The sequence below is a fragment of the Coturnix japonica genome, chromosome 13 (genome assembly GCF_001577835.2).
Source record: "Coturnix japonica isolate 7356 chromosome 13, Coturnix japonica 2.1, whole genome shotgun sequence".
Lineage (NCBI taxonomy): Eukaryota > Metazoa > Chordata > Aves > Galliformes > Phasianidae > Coturnix > Coturnix japonica.
In genome coordinates this window covers 10,766,971-10,784,323 of record NC_029528.1, presented here as the reverse complement: position 1 = coordinate 10,784,323, position 17,353 = coordinate 10,766,971, and the positions used below count along the sequence as shown (strand labels likewise).

General features: G+C 50.7%; 1 protein-coding gene across 6 annotated transcripts in view; it reads right to left on the bottom strand.

The window, feature by feature from the left end:
* Nucleotides 1-15,157, bottom strand: part of SH3PXD2B (SH3 and PX domains 2B) — a 60,285-nt gene extending 45,128 nt beyond the window's left edge. For all 6 annotated transcript variants that reach the window (XR_001558238.2, XM_015876205.2, XM_015876207.2 and 3 more), the window contains exons 1-2: nucleotides 14,960-15,157; nucleotides 3,606-3,686 (exon numbers count right to left, since the gene is read on the bottom strand). Coding sequence is in view for 5 of the 6 variants with exons in the window: in XM_015876205.2 (XP_015731691.1) it covers nucleotides 3,606-3,686; nucleotides 14,960-15,031 (153 nt within the window). In the remaining variant the exon portion in view is untranslated. The remainder of the gene's footprint in view (nucleotides 1-3,605; nucleotides 3,687-14,959) is intronic.
* Between the last annotated feature and the right edge of the window lie 2,196 nt (nucleotides 15,158-17,353).

Genomic DNA, 17,353 nt, shown 5'->3' with positions numbered 1-17,353 from the left:
CCCATGCATAACTGAGGTTAGTATCTGAAGTTACAAATTTACTACAGATCACAGTGTTACCTGAGGTTTCAAATTCCAGAGTTATACATTCACGTAGGGTTACTTGTTTCGATTTTGTTTTCATCCCTAAAACGTTGCTGTTACATCAATTGCTGAGTGATGCAAAACATTTACGGAGAAAACAAGGAGGAGATGGGGTAGGAACCCAGAGATCTACAGAGAGCAGAAAAGCACTGGAGCACAAACCGAATGCCCTGGTTTCCTCCTGCAATTAATAGTAAATAGGAGGAGGGAGGTATTACTCAGTTTAAACATTCCCAATTTCACTGCCTGGCACTGCCCAAGGCCATGGAGTGACTCACTTCACTAATTAGCCAGCAAGATCTTTATTGTTGAGATATTAACCTATTTATTTTACTACTGCATTTGCTTCTTTATTTTATTCTACCACCTTACATACTGCTAATACTGAACTACCATGGCTTTCCATCGTCACAGACCTGGCCACGCTCAGAAGTGCCACAGGGGACATGTCGTGCAGGGCTCAGCATCTGGGGACTTCTGTTTGTTGGCCCAAACACACCAGGGGTCTCTTCCACTCATCTCACAAAGCAGAAGGACACAGAAGGTGCCTCTGGTTGCAGTTGGAGCAGGACAGATAGCGAGGCTGTCAGTAGTAAGTGTGGATGAGTTTTCCTTGGCCCAACTCCTAAAACAATTGTTTGGCCACAACAGAAGGTGACAAATGATTCAGCAGCGAGTCCACCAGGGGAATACCAGGAGAAAATCCCCAAGCACTCATGGAACGGTGCTGGGGCTGCTCTGAAACACCAGCATCGCACCCAGCCCCCTCACAGGTCCCACTGCCCTCACTCTGACACCCAAGAACATCTCCTCCCCATCCCTGCTTGCATGACAGGAGGCTCACTTGTCTGTGAGAGGGTGCACCAACATTCACCCCAACGCAGCCAGAGTTGCTGCTGGAAAGCAAACAAGACAAGCCTTTGCTGGGCTTCTGGTTGGAGCCTGGAAATGCAGCCAGGATCACTGGGAATGCAGCTATTACATTAACAAATCTCTCTACCCAAACACACATTTACCCAGATTTCTCAAAGCTGTGCGTATGAGAAGCCTGGAAACCACAAAGCCAGATTCCTGAAGATCACCTGGGACTCCGGTTATTCCTACAGTGCACCAAGATCGTCAGGATTGGACACAGCAAAACCCTTCTTTCTATGTTTTCAGAAGCAACCAAACCCTTTTAGCCAATTACTTCTTTTGCGTTGCTGTTTTTCCTTTTTTAATCTAATAACCAGCAGCAGGAATAATTTTCAGCATGGAACATTTCTGCCCAAAGAGCTAAAACTGGCATAGAATCATAAAGCAGTCATTCAATAAAGGCCTCCAGCAACTACAGCAGCCTACCTAGAGCAGCTTTTTTTTCCACTGCGCTAAGGGGATCTGTTTCACTTCTCTCCTTTCAATCCAATTTCCACTGTACTGCACCACAAGTTTAAAGTAAGGACACCAGGAAGCATGTGCGATAAGGGGGAAGGAAGGGAAAAACCACAATTTCATTCATTCTTTCAACAAAGCCAGAAAGGAGTGGTTACTCTTTTCTTTTTTTTGCAAGAAAATGCTGAGGCAGCAGGAAGGGGAAGGTTTGGCTTGAGCTTTCCCAAATGGATCACACTATATATAAAGCATTTCTTCTGCTAGATCTGCCCAAGAGTGCTTTGTAGACCTGTGCTCACAGCGGAGCTCCATCCCTAAGCAACCCGTGGTGACAATGAGCATGCACAGCTCCAGCCAAGATGCAAAAGCAGGAAGGGTGGAAGGAGAGACACGATGCCCCTGTGTTGTTTTCTCCACAAGCAATAGGGGAGACCATGCAACAAGTGGGAAAGAGCACAGCTGGATGCAGGAGCTGCTTTGGCAGACACAAACCCCCAAATTCTGTCCCTCTTGCAGCAAGGGACATCCTGAGTTTGGTTACAACCTCAGGGCACTGGCAAAGAAGATGAGATGCTGAGGACAAGGAAGAGCTGAGTTCCATTTCCTTCCAGCCCTGGCCACTGCCCAACAGCTGTTCCCTGTTTATTTATTTTCATATTTCCTTGGTTACACCGGCAGCTGCTCGTAGCTTAACCCTTCCCTGCACCAATGGTAGCCCACAGCACTGCCCACCATGCCTTGGCCCGGCACAATTTGTGAACCAATAGCATGGGCATAGAAGGGCAACTTGGATTCTCACTATTGACATCCCCATGATCATGCTCATGGCTCTTCAAGAGCCTTGTTGGGTAGGAGCAGGGCACCATGGATAGGAGCAGTCATCTCACAGAAACCCACCCGCACACCCAAGCCTACAAAAGGCTTTCCAAGCTGACCTGAAGCCATCAGACCAACAGAACCAAGCCATTCACGTTCCTCACGGCTCGCTTTGCTAGGCAGGCCCAGATGTGCTGTTATTTTAGCAGCGTATCTGTGTCAGGACGCATCCAAACCCCAGCAGTTTAAAGAGAGCTATCCACATTCCCAGGGAAGCACAGCAGCCACTGAAATAACGCAGAGATATACGCAGCTTCATGCAAGCAGGAAACTGAAGGGTGCCCAGCTTCCTCCCCAGTTCCACACACAGGCAAGAGGGATGTGCCAGTGAGCTCTCTGGCAGGTCCATAGATCACTTAGTGCATTTTCCTTTTGCATCTGTACATAGCCTGTTCCAGCAGCTCAGTTTATGTTTTGGCTCATAAAGCTCAGGCAGACCCTTTGGCTCATCTCCACAGTACAAGGAGGGGGTGGAGAACACCCTTTGCTTGCTCACCCAGAGCACTGGCTCAGATTTTTGCAACCCAGTGTGTCTCAGACTGCCTTTCCAGCCTCCTGCCTCCGTTCCTTCCCCACATTCCTCCCAGTTCCACACTCCACTCCACACCAGGAGGTAATTACTGAAGTGGTTGCTGCCTGCTGCCCCCCAGGCTGGCAGTGAACCCAGTGAGTGCCAGTTAAATGGAGCTTCCAATTACCTGCTCCCCAAAATGCTGGCAACCAGTGATTCTCAGCAGCAGCTCCATTTTGGTGTGTTAGCACTTGGAAAAGGCACAGGATTAGCTCCACAGGAATGGCATTTGGGATGAACTGTAACAACACCTCCCTAAACAAACAACGAACAACCTACCACCACTTGCATCGATTTCAGCTGGAGGAACCCAAACACACCTATGACCTCTTAAGCACTTTCAGCTCAGGGAGGGTGAGATGAACTTTAACACTGAGGCAAAATCCTCACACGGCACTGCAAATGGCACTGAGTGCAGCTCTTGAGGTTGCTTTGTTCTTGCTTTCCCAAGGATAGAACCATAGAATCATAGAATCACCAAAGCTGAAAAAGACCCACAGGATCACCCAGTCCAACCAACCACCTATCACCAATAGTTCTCACCATGTCCAAAGCTGTGATTAAATTCCCTCAAATCTAAACATTTTCTGGTAGATTACACCAGGAGTGCTCACCTCTAAGCACAAAACAAACCATGCTCCTCCATTCCCCATTTCTTTCAACCCTCTGAAATCCAAAGCACAGAAACTGGAGAAATGCTTACCTGCAGGTCGAAGAACTTGCTGTACCGTCGGTAGATGACTTCTGTGGACCCATTGGACCAGGTAACTTTGATAATGTACACCTGTAAGGAACAAAGGACAAAATCAGATACAAGTGACAAAATAACCCATTGACGCTCTAATGGCTGCAAAATGGCTGAGCATCAACCAGGGAGTGCACGGGAGCACTTAAAATAGTTTCAACAACACTAGAAAATAAGCAAACTTAAATTACTAAGCTCCATTTCCATGACTTAGCTGACTGCAAGATGCTTATTCCAAGCTGGGAATTAAGACAGCTCCCTACCCCTAACTACAGGTACACAACAAATCCTGCACGCCAGAATGAGACTTGCGAGGAGAACTCGAGCCTACACAGTTCAAAACTCCATCTGGTTTTCCATAAACAGCTTTGCTGTCACGTTGAGGTTTTGTTTTCTGAAGCCTGCTGGGGTGCAAATTACCCTCCTGTTACGTGAAATGCTACACAAGTAGTCCTCGCAATCCTCAGTTATTCACAGACCATGCAATCAGGCTTTCACTGGTGATCAGCGAGGGGGGAAAAAAGGAAGAAAACACCCCAGTTGTACTATTCTTCCATGAAAGATAACAAGCAAATAACAGAGTTGGGCAATTATTTATTTAACGTCCTTGCCTGTTATTCGCAGAAACCAGAGATGACCCTTGGTGAGATGCCAACATAACTCTCAAGTGTTGCAAACCTCAGCCTTCACTAATTGATAACAGATTGAATAAGCAGCACAAGGGCACGTTCATTTTCTTCTTTTTATTCTCATGTCTCCCATAGTTCCAAAGAAATTCCAATATCAACTCACTGACACAGGAATAAACCATTTAGAAGCCTGGATGAAGAGACCAACCAGGAACTTCAGACTAACACAGCCAAGAATGAAGGCTTGTAGAACGGTGACGTTTTGGTGTGTGAAACACAATCTCTTAAGTTTCAAAACTCCTCCCAAAGAGACACACATTTTTCCCAATGGCACATGAACAGCATCCCAGTCCAATAGCCAAACTCAGTTACCAGGAGACTTACACAGGTACCACAACACTAAACTGTTTGAGCTAATCAAAACTACTCGAATGCCACACCAAAACTCTACTGGAAATCCATTCTCTTCTCAGAGGGTTGATGCAGCTCAAGCTACCAAGGTGAGGGGACTCCTAAGGAGCCACAGACCTCAATCAATTCCAAACTAACACAGAGAAGGAAGCAGTGACATGAATCAAGTGTAATAACTTCATTACTTTCAAGCCAGCAGTTCAATGACCACTCATTTTCAAGCAGATGCTCAGCTCAAGCACAGCTGCTCCTTTGCTGTCTTGCAGGGAGCTGGGCAAGACAACCATCTTGTCTGGGCACCGCAACCATCACCTTCCAACAGGCAAACTCAGACTCTCCCAGCTTTACCTCCTGGGCCTTATTCAGCTAATCACAATCCTCTCCTTCCATCCACAAATACCTTTTTTAACTGAAGGACCTGCACTTTCACCATGCTAACACAAAGACAACAGAGGGCTCCTGCAATAAAGCACTTGCAGCAACAGTGAAGACCTGCATGTATAATACGTAATAAGAGGGGCTCAGACAATATTCTTAACACCAAAAGTGGCTTAGCAAGTACAACAGACCAGACCAACACATGTTTGAGCATATACACTTAGACATTAACAGGTGAGGCAACCTGGCTGACCTTCATTCAATGATGTGGCCTCTGAAATCTCTGTGAGCATCTTCACAGGTACCATCCCTCAGTGACACAAATATTCTTCCTGGCTGAACTCAAGGCTTGCACCTGCTGCTTACATTTCAGGGATCATACCATCAGCAAACCAAGCGTTAACTTCACACTAAGCATCATCCGAGCTGCCTTTACCCTTACTCCAGGACTTGCCGGCAGGCCAGCATGAGCTCATATTGGTTGGAAGCTCAGCTGATATCCCAGGTTCCTTACCAGTCTGCAGCACTTCACAGGGTTATATCACCACTGGCCGCCCGCCTAGAGAACGCCTTCCACTGGGGCAGGGGAAAGAGCCATCTTTTCTTCATTGTTTATTCCTATCCTGCCTTTATTTGGAGTCAACAGTTTATTAGACTAGGATTTTAATCAGGATGTGGATTTGCTGAAGCTAAAATGAATTCAATGCTCAGAAGAGTAATAAAGCCCTGAGATTTGAGGGCACACCAAGCTTTATTACACCCTTGTAATGGAGAGAAGGGGCACTTCTCCCAGCTGATGAGCTCGCTCCTATTTTGCTGGAATGCAGATCTCCCTGGAGTCTGGATAATGGTTTCTTGCTCATCCCATTTAAACAGCTGACAGGTCTCTGGGGACACAGAAGAGATGAAGAAACCTGCAGAAAAGGGAAATCCTCAACATCCATAACAATACCACCTTTGCAAAGCTGACTTCCTCTCTCCTTCTGACTTAACTCCAACAGCCCCATCCCACCCACTGGCTAAAGATGCCACAGATCTTCATCTTTGACAGTTCTCATTAGTGATGCTCTGAGGACCAAATAAAATAAGATAAAATAAAATAGAAGGAAGAAAGCTCAGGTATTCCTTACTTAGCAAGGAAACTGCAGTATTTGAAAGGGATGGATGGTGCAGTTGGTCACTCCATAAAGCCTTTTACAAGGATGAGAGCTTTTGAGCCCCAAACTCCATTTTGTCCTTGCAGCTGCAGGTGTGGCACTGAACAGCTTGCTACCCCAGAGGCTGCCCCAAGGACAGGCATTTTCCAGGCCCATCTGTGCAGCTGAGGGCAACATGGAAACTGTTATTTCATGGTTTTTCTGCAGCTCTGCTTTGCTGGCAGGGAGGCCCGGCTCCATGGAGGGGTGGGAGAGCCCAGCAGATGGTGGGCAGTCAGGCCCAGGAGGGGGCTGCAACCCCATCGCTTGGGTTGGGCTGTGGCCAAAACCAACAGGCAACACTATCTAAATATTTACAGTCCTGCCCAGGCCAGCGGTGGTTTCTGCATGGTGCAGGGGATCTAGCTGACTCTGTGAAACCTGGGAACCAACAGCTGCCATCTGACAGGAAAGGAAACCTCACTGCGCTCCACCCTGAGAGCCCCCATCCATTGCCTGGCTCCAACCCACGCACATCATATGGAACCAGGCTGGATGGCTGAGGGCGCAGGGCTGCAGATATCACTGGGACTGAAACCTCCCACTGAACTGCAGCCACAGGTAATAGGAACGGTGCTGGAACTCCTGCTCCTGCTTCAGATATTGCTGAAATGCAATTCGCAGCATTTGTCCAGCTACAACATGGCACAGACAAAGAGTGTGGAGTTTTCAGGGTCACTCATGCACCATACTCTGCAAAACCTAAGCATGAGGCCATCCCCACAAGCCTGAGCTTCAGGCTTCAGAAGGAGCACTTGCATGGGCAACTCCATCACATCCACATCCACCACTGAAGTAAGGAAACAAGCCCACCATACCCCCACGGGGCCTCCCATGGGTGGCAGGGAGACCAGCAGCTACAAGGACAGCCTCAGAGGTACAGGTGGGTCTTGTTTAGCACTGGAGGAGAGCAGCACTTCATACTAACACAAAGCGCACCATCTGCTCCCATCCCTTGGAGGGATGGCGTGGAACAAATCCTTTACAGAGAATGGAAACCAACAGATGTAGAAGGCTGAACTCCGACAGACACCGTGGTGCTTTGGCTCTCTAGACTTCCTGCAGAGCTCTATGTTACAAGAAATTGGCCGTATGTCAACTATATAAAAATGACTGATCAAGGAGTTTACCATCAGGACCCCAACATTCTCAGATTCTTCTTGGTCGTGTTTGAAACTGAGCACCCTAAATGGGGAATTATAAAGGCAGAAAAATGATGCTTTAGCTCTCCAAGACTGTTCTGCCTCTCCCTTAGCCTAGCGTCCAGCTCAGCTCTCCCCCACTCCAGTGTTCCTTGAGATGCAATTCAGAGAGAGACTGAGCCAGTGGAAAGTGGGACTGAAACCCTTCATACGGGAACTGTCAGAAGTGGCAGGTTGCTAAAAGCAATGCAAATGGCACCTGGCCAACCGTAACAGAGCTGTCAACAAAAGCCACCCGCCAGCCATCGTGGCAGCAAAGGGCTCTGGCAACTGCAGGGGAAACGTGCTGGCAGCTGGCGAATGCTTCTCCAGCTCTGTGATGGAGATCCATCCTCCCTATGGAGCAGGCTGTGGTGGGATGCCCATCTGGAGAAGGGCAGCCAGCAGAGCCAGCACAACAGGGCTCTCCCTGACTCATAAAAAGCCTCAGTGCTGCAGATAGCAGCAGTTTCTGGTGATCTGCATAGCAAGAAGTGCCTGAGCACTTTGAAGACTTCTCAGAACCTCAGTTTTACGCCTTGCCAAGAGGCACGCTGTCCCACGCAGGGCTACAGAGAGCGAGTGGTTCAAGCTGAAGCAATGGGATTAAGAACAGATACAAAAAACAAATACATAAAAATAGTTCCCTGTTCTTGAAACACGAGGCCGTGTGACCTCCTAGAATAATCATTTCTGGACTCCCTATGTAAACACACTAAGGACATGCACAGAGCACAACCAGGAATCAGCCTGGACTGCTTAAGTTCGTGGAAAAGGCAGAGTACAGCTGCAGGAAAGCTCAGGGCTGCAGCCTACCTCCTCCCACAGCTTCTCCAAGGAGACCTGAAGAATGCCCTGGCTGTGGGGGCACATGGAAAGGCCCCAAAAATGTCTTTGTGGGGTAGCACCATGCCAGCTCCCCCTCATGCTCCGAGGCTCTCTGATGTCCATGCCAGACAGAGACACGTGAATGGCAGCAGGCTGGAAAGCAACACTGCTGTCAGATGGAAAGGCACTTCCATGGGGGATCCAGGACACCCAGCTCTGTGCACCCATCAATAGCAGGCATCAGCATCTGTCCACAGAGCTCCAAGGGTACAGCCAGACATAACAGCCTCCAGCAGACAGAGCTGTCTGCATAGCCCTTTCAAATGGGTTTGAGCCTGTGTGGTCTTGAGTCCAGAGAGAGACTACGTACAATAAACCTCTCTGTGGAAAACTCCACAGATTTCAAGCATCTTTCGCCAGCAGAGGGGAAAAAGCATCAGACTCTTTATTCCAGCCGCCCTCTCCCACACCCCAAGACATGGTGAAACAATGGGGAGCCCAGAGCCTGGCTGCAAGGAGAGATTCAAACAGGCTGTGAAACCAAAGCAATGGAGGGAACGAACCGTAACAAAGCAGAATTTAATAGAGAAAAGGGAGTGGGAAATTGTAAAAGGAAAAGAGGGAAAAAAAAAAGAGAAAGAGAGAGAGAGGGAGGTGGCTGGAAACAAAGAAAGTTCTTGGCGGCGAGCTGCTGTGCTTGGCCCTTCTCCATCAGCCTTCCCTGCAGCAGGAGTGCAGGGCTGCCGAGGGGAGTGAGGGCTGCTGTGCCACAGACACCAGAGATGGGAGCAGGAGGGACCCCAGCCCCAGCTCCATCCTTGGAGACCATGTCAGCCCTGCTCTGCTGATAGGGACAGCTGGGAGAAGGGCCCTACTGGCTCAGATGGCACTGGGAGCAGTGCAGAGAAGCAATAGGTGTGGGACATCCCAGATGCCACTATGGTTTCTCTGTTTTAGCAGAGGAGAGAGAAAGAAGCAGCAAAGCAGAGCGTATGGAAGAAGTGTGTAATGTAGTCACAGACAGTGTGAGAACGGGAACATCCCTACTGTCATAGCAAACATCCAAAGCCCACACACACAGGTCCTGCCTGATTACAGACCAACCATATCCCCCAGCTCTGAGCCACCCCTTCCAATGTACCCTCCTCAGCAACAGCAACAGCTTGTCCTGCCCTGCTGTCATACAGGTCACCTGAGTGCAATGCTATGCACAAGTGCACGGCCATACAGGACACAGGGACCCCAAAGACAACACACCGAGCCTTGCTTAGCAGTGATGCAGGCTCCCATCACAAAGCACGCACATCAGCTTGCTTGCTTTGAGTCATGCTGAAGGTCAAACATATGGATGCATTTGATTCCTATTTCCCACTGCTACATGAAGGAGACAGAAAATAGAGATGCCCTCCAAAGCAAAGCTGTGAGGGATCAAGTCACAGACCTCGGAGCAGGCAGTGCACTGGCCCTGAAGCTGGGGCTCACAGCTGGGATTGCACATCAGCTTTTCACCATCTGCACCAGCTTTGGCAGACACTTGCCAGGCAGGATTTGGCCCTTCCTCTGAACTGTGACATTCAAAGTTTTCTTCAGCCATAAGTAACACAGACTGGAGGAAAATGAAGGACTTTGCATTTGACTGTTTGGTTTCATCTGCAAAGGCTCTGCTTCCTGAAGCCTCAACTCTCTTGAGAAGTGAGGAATAGGAAGGCTCCCTGCAGCTCTTCAATGCTGTGCAACAGAGCAACAGCAGATGCAAGGATGGGTCCAAATCTCTCCCCATCTATAGCTCCCAATGCGCTGCCCTTGGCCTGGCACAAGCAGGAGAGCATAAGCCAGCTGAAAGGGAACAGGAGGAGATACAGCAGCAAAACAACACCAGAGATGCAGAGCCCTCAAACTCTCAGGGCCACAGCCGGATGCTCAGAAACTCTTCAAAGAGACTCCAGCATTCCAGGTGCAGCCTTGTTTCATACAGTCTATTTTCATTTTTCCAGCTTAGCTAATAGCCACCGGATGGATTTCACTCCATTTATTTTACCCTCCTGCCTCCCCTGTTCCCCACAGGACATTCCAGCCATGCCAGCAGCACGGTCACCCTCCGCAGAGATCATCGCACTGGGGAGAGTCATCTCCCAATGCTCTTTTTATTCCAAGCAACCAGTATGATTCACAAGAGAGAAATATATAGCAGCTGTACACAGTGCAGTAGGGCCTGGTCCCTTTGGAGCTCTGCTTCAATGACCAACTCAGCACTGGGTGGCTGTGACACAAGTCTATGGGATGCAAGTTTTCCAGTAGACATCTTCCGCTCTATACATACAAAGCACAGAGGAACAATAGACTGTAGATCACCAGCTCTCTTCCTATCGCCAGCTGAGCATTCTTCTCCAACACTAAATAATCAATTCCAGACAAGCAATGGGGTTGGCTGTGCAATTAAATTAAACCACAGAGAAGATACCCACTATCACTTTGCAACTTCCCAATTAAAACTATAACACACATTTTTATGTGGTTTCAGTCAAACTGGTTTTTATAGAGCCTATCGACTCTATAAATCTAAACATCAAATTCCAACACCATTCATTACTTTGATAAGTCACCCGCAGATCCCAATGAGGTGGTTAAACACACGTGGGTACCACCTTGTTTCCAGATTGCCATCTTGTTAACTGAGCTTGCAGCATCAAAATATGCTGCACACTTGGTTGAAATTTCCCTTTTTCAAAGCAATAAATGTGTGCACTGAGGTTGGGAAAGGAAGTTCTGTAAGAGCATAGCCCAGAAAGCCAGCAAAAACATGCAGCATGCAGCTCGATCTTTCTTGACCAATGTATCAGCAATTCTGTGTCCGGGAGCAGAAGTTTAGAACCATATGAGTTAAGGAGGTATTCTTGGTGAGTAGGACTGTGGAACCAGAATGCAATTCAATTCTGTGGCTATTAACACAGGGAACAAAACACGCAAACTGGGGCTGTATTAAGAAGAAAGCTCCTGAAGCTTGCAAGAAAATGACCAAGGTCCATATTGAGTAAGCAAAAGCCACATTTTGGGGACTTCTGCTAGAGAATAACAAACACGGAGCTATAAAAAGATCCCACACGGAGTCCTTTAAAGGAAAATTTAGTCTGGTTTTGTTTTGGGTCTTTTCTGAATAAACATTCATTTATCAGAATGCGAGACTTGACCAGCCAATAGAAGTGACAGTCCGCTACCCTGTCACCCAGAATGAATGTTTTTAAACGTTGCTTTTGGAGTTTGCCTCACTCCTGCAGACCTGGAGCTCTCACTGTCAGCGCTCCTGAGCACTGAGACATGAGTTGCAATCAGTGCAACTGTAACTGCAGGGATACGTCACCACAGGGTGACCCCCTGCCCAGCTGCCTAACAGAAGGGGATCCATTTGCTCTGAGCAATCTGATTGAGCTGGGGATGTCCCTGCTCACTGCAGGGGAGCTGAGCTAGATGACCCTTAAAGGTCCCTTCCAGATCTAAGGAGTCTATGATTCCCTCACTCTAATAACAGGCTGCAATGATCACAGAGCTCAGCCTACAACGCACACCTGCCCAGGACCATTTATCCAACTGCCCCTTCTTCCACTTACAGTCCAATTAAAAAAAAAGCATAAAGGTGCAAATGACACAACTGCAATTTAAACACCAGGATTAGCAGATCAGGAGGCTGAGAAGCTGTTTTGCAGCTGGCAGAGCAAACTGGAGGCTCCTACCACTTGGAAGCCTCACTCTCCATCCCCTCCTGGCCTTTCTGCTTGTATGATCTGAGCTGGTTTGACAAGAACAGGAGGCAGATGTGTCAGCCCCACACCATGCCAACGCCACAGAAGTAAAATCCTTCCAGAAGCACAAGGCTGGCTGTAGGGGTGAGAGCAGCGAGGCAGCAGCACACCAGGTTGGCACTCTTACACTTGGATTGGGAAGCACGCGAAGACACATTTAAGCACTGTGGAGAAGGCACTGGGCTGTGTTAGGCTCTTCCATTAATCCCAGTGGGTAACTCCAGTGCTGCCATGCACCTTACTGGATGCTCACCCAACCAAGCCTCTGCTGCAAGGATAGGCCCAGCACTAGGGAATGATGCTCCTCATGGCTCTGTCTCCATCCAAACATCCCCAGCCCCTTCCAGCAGCCTCAGCCAGCTGGGAATGGGCCACAAAGGGTTAGGAAGGATGGAAATCCCTGTGGATTAGGAAGGATGGAAAGGCCTTGTGCAGCCTCTGTCCCTGGAAACTGTTAGATGTGACATCTCTAGCAGGGCTGCGAAACTCCGGAGGCATCTGAGAGTGAAAGGCTGAGACGGGGCTGGAAGGTGAACTGTGCTTATGGGAGAGCAGAGCTGGGAAAACTGAGAACTCTGCTGCCCAGCACCAAAACGGCATCTGATCGCTCTTTGAGAAGACACAAATACTCCTAAACCAGCCCCTCCCCCAGCCTGGGGGAAACACATCCTGCTTCAAATCAGTGCTGTGAAAGCACAAGTTTTTCTCTTGGTTACACAATACTTATTGTACCAATTACCAAAGTGATGGGCAAAGCCTGAGCATAGCCAGTCTCTTCCCCCTGCCCCACCGCAGGGATCAACAAGGACTTTGAAATGGCAGTTTGATCTCACTCCTCTGGAAAACTGGAACTCCACGGCTCTGTGCTGTGGCCTCACACAGCCGACACAACTGCACCTTTGTGAGGCAAAGAAAAGCCTGTTGGATGAAGAGCAGAGGCCAGACGGGAGCGTTCCAGGTCAGCCACAGGTCGGGCAGAGTGGGGGCAATGGAGAACAGTGGAAGGGTTCTCGGAGCCGCTGCCTCCAGGGACAGCGCCAAGCATTCGTGCACAGAAAACAAATGCGAGAGAGCAAAGGCTCAGCACATACACTTAGCGGCCGAATTGGGCTTGCAGATTGTGCAGATTGCCAGCAGATACAGCCTAAAGAGATGACTCAGCCATGATTTGCTGCCCCTCCTCTCTCACTCTTTGCAGGAAGAGGGGGAAAAAAATAAGAAAAAAAAAAGAAAAAAGAAAAAAGAAGGATTGATTCCATACAGTTAACTGGCTTTGTGAGTCTGCCTCGTTCTGATCAATCCCCTCCAGCAAGGCGAGTGCTCCATTCACTCCAGCGCTGCTCTGGCAGGCGGCTGCCCGCCCCTCCCTGCCCTCCCCATGCTCAGCTCGTGCTGGCTCATGCAGCCACACTTGGGTCCAAGATGAGTACAGGGGAAGGCTGGAGGCAGAGGGCTGAGCCGCCAGCAGAGCAGGCAGCAGCTGGCTGAGCACCCTGGCTGCACAGCTGACTGTCATGAGCTCCATGTAAATGCTTTGCTGTCGCCTCCTCTTCCCCAGGATCCAGACCTAAGAGCTGCTGCCCATCTAGCAACATGTCTCTCTTTTGTAAAGTGCTGCTGTCCCATTTTCCAGCCTGATGGGATTACCCATGCTGTGCCCGGCTGCCCTGCCCCACACATCGCACCCAGTGCACAGGCTACAAGTCCCAGCAATGGGAACGTGGGTCTGAGGGACAGCAGGAGCCCAAGGGCTGCATGGAGCCCCAGCAAAGTATGGGAAGACCCAGAAGGGAGAGGGGAGGAGCAGCCCCAGGTGACCCCAACACACCCATTACGGGACCCGAGGGCGATGCAACAGCTCTGCCAACACAAACACAACTGCACGCAGCTCATCAAACCGCCTCACATACATGGTGCTCCGGATCTGATGCACTGCCCAGCCAGGATGAGTAACTAACACTGGGACGGATGCAGCAGGAAGGGGGCACGGCTGGATCCGGGGCTGACAGAGCTACAGCCAGGGCAGGACAGGAGGAAGGGGTGGCAAGGGGCTGTGGGGCAGCAGCCACTCTATAGAGCCAAGGCAAGGGGATGAATGCAAGGGGAGTGCTATCAGCCCTCTTTACCCTTAATCCTGGCTACCTCTCTCCTCTGACTGTTGCTCACTGCCACACAGCATTCGGGGGAACCCCAAAAAGCCCATGACTGCGGCTGCCCAGCTCCCCTGGCACAAGCAGAGGAATGCTGCGTTCCCGTAAGCCAACAGCGCCAGAGCACTGTGTGTCACTGGGTCACCCTGCTCCGAGGCGAGTGGGGCGGGGAGAACATTTGGGTTTACGTGCTACAGCTATGGCCAAGATCCCCCCACAAAGCCTCTGCGGATGCTTGGAAGCACGCCGAAGTGTAAATAATAATTAAATAAAGAAATAAATAAAACAGGAAGAAAAGAAAAAAAACCTCAACCCCCTCGAGAAAGAGGCAAACCCACAACTGTTTGGAAGATGCCCTGGAGCGTGCAGGAACGTGCTCCCCACACAGAAGGGGCACAGAGCACAGCTCGGTAGATCACAGCAGCACCGTCCCGGGCACGGGGGGCAGCAGCCGGGATCCCTTCACACCGAGCAGCCAACAGGTCCCACACCCTCAACACGGCGGATGGATGCGCTGCCCCGGAGCTGACTGCGGGACGCTCTCAACAAACCCACCCCCATCACCCCGGATCGCGCAGCGTCCCGGCACAACCCCGACAGGAGGAGCGGCACAGAGCCGGCAGCGTTACCCTCCTCCTGCCCGGAGCTCCGAGGGGACCGACAGCGCCCGGCCTTTGTTTGCCCAGGGCCGGGCCGTAGCGCGACGGAGCAACACAGAGCAGCGCGGAACCGAGCCACTCACATAGTGCTTGTTGGGGATGCGCCGCTTCTGCACGTCCAGCACCTTCACCTCCGCGATGCTCCTCCTGGGCATGCCTCTGCCCTCGCAGCCCGGCGGGGAGCTGCGGCGCTGGGGGAGGCTTTGGCTCACGCAGCCCGGACCGGAGCCTGCAGCGCCGCACCGAGCCCGGCCGAGCCGCCCGCCCGCTGCCGGGGGAGGGAGGCGGCCCCGCACCGCCCCGGCCTATCCCAGCCGGAGGGACGGACCCGCCGCCATCCGCTTAAAGGGGCGAGCGGCACCGCCCGGACCACGCGTGTACAGCCCGACATCGAGGGGTGTCGGAGTGGCAAAGAGAGCGGCGTGGAAAGACACCGGGCGGCTCTGCACAGCTGGCACGGGAAAACAAAAGTTGTGCCGGGTGCTTTTCCAAACGGTGCGAGTGGAAGAGGCTCTGCAGGGCAGCGCCAGCCCCTCCGTGCTGCACTCTTTCTTCACCCTTTCTGTTCTTCTGCAAAGCAGCGCTCCGAAGCGATGCCGATGTGAGAGCCGGCCCGGCTTCCTCGTGGCACAGCCCCGGCTGCGGCTGCTCACCCTGCTTGGGATGGGGGGGGGGGTTTGCCATGCAGGTGGGTCCAGTTTGATGTGTATTTTCTGGCTTAGGGGACCTGGGTGTGGGCTCCTTGACCCTGCTCGTGTGCCACAACTGCTCCCAGGTTTTGCTGGCTCGGGCACTGACAGCAGCATCCCTACAGCATATCAGAAAAGAATTGAGCAGAGAACAGAAGTTTTGCTGAGCATTGGTGTGGTTGGATCTCCAGAACTGTCCTATCCAGGAAAACCTCTGCACCCTTCAGAGCTGGGGGCAGAGGCATCACACCCCTACCCCAGCAGCCAGCTCTATTTGGCCATGCCCTTGGCAGGGGAGAAGACAAGGCAGCAACTCGCTGTTCAACCCATCACCAACTTCTTCCCAGCAGCGACTCAGTGCGTGGCATAACCAACAGCTCTCCTCCCCAATGGGCTTTTAATTACATTACAGAATTACCCAAGCATCACACTGGCAGGTCATTAACTTTCATATGCATTTAATTTAATCATAAACAACTCATCTCACTCCTCAGCAGCTCCTTAAACGTGGCTTTCTTACGCTGCTAACTTTGCGATCGCTGCCACAGAGAGCCTTGGAGGTGCAGACAACAGATGTTAACCTGCAAGGTGAGGGGAATTCAGTGAGATGTGGAGTTAGAAATGCTACATCTGCTGCTGTCCCTCCTGCTTTGGGTGCCACTTTGCTGAGCTCAGCAGCAACTGCAGGATGTGAGGTGTCTGCAGATGTGATGGTGCTGGGGATGCTGGTCATCTGCACTCACAGCTGGCCTCCTGAATTCTGCTAATTTGATTTAACAGAGCAAACAGACTGACCTGACATCCTTTGCACACTGAAAACAACACAGCCAGGCTGATAGCTCTGCTGCTTGTACACTGTACACTGACAACAGAGGCCATCACCCACACACCTTGGACTCACTGCTATGGACCCTGAGATCAGCCTGCACATGTCTGGGAATGCCAGTGAGTGTAAGCAGTGGTGTGAAACCATGCGTGCAGTGAGCTCTTTCTGCTGCTTTCAGCATCAGGACAAGTCAGGCCCTTTGGGGCCCTGCATGCTGGTTTACCCTGCCTTTCATGCTGGCCCTGGTCACTAGGAGCCACAAGAGATAGTGATCAGCTCCAATTGACCCTGAGAGGGAAACCTGAGCCTGAGCAGCCCAAAGAGATGTGGCCAAGGCTCTGCCTGGGGAGCTTTGCTCTCACCAATCTGTTCTGTGCACAGAGCCTTCAGGCATTCCTCTGCTGCTGGCTTCAGTTTGTGAATGCTACAACATCCCCATGTGGAGGTGTGTGAGACTGAAAGCAAAAGGGGAATGTGTGAACAAGCTCTCACGGCACCTCGGATCCACCTGCATCCATCCTCAGGAGCACATGGTGCTTTTATGCCTTTCCACTTCTGACACCTCTCCGACTGCTCTAGATGTGCCCCATAGTGAACACTGCAGTCTGTCAGGGCCGTTCCTCTACATCTGCTGTAAATCACACGTAGGAAACAGGCAGTTTATTATGCACAGTAGGTTCTGCTATTTGTATCTTCCAGTGCAAACCCACTCTAAGCTGCAGGTGCTGGCAGAGAGCCACGCAGCCACACAAAATCAATCAGAAGCACTTAAGTATTAGCACTGCTTCACCAGAGCTGTAGTTTGCTCAGAGGGGTCAAATGTGACCCCATTGCATTGGACCCCAATACACCAACAGTGGTTGTAATTCCACTGCATCCAGCACTAGGAATGAGCAGAGGTTAGAGACGATCAGGTGGCTCATGCACTTAATTAACAGCCCTGATGAGAGCAGTAGAGAAGA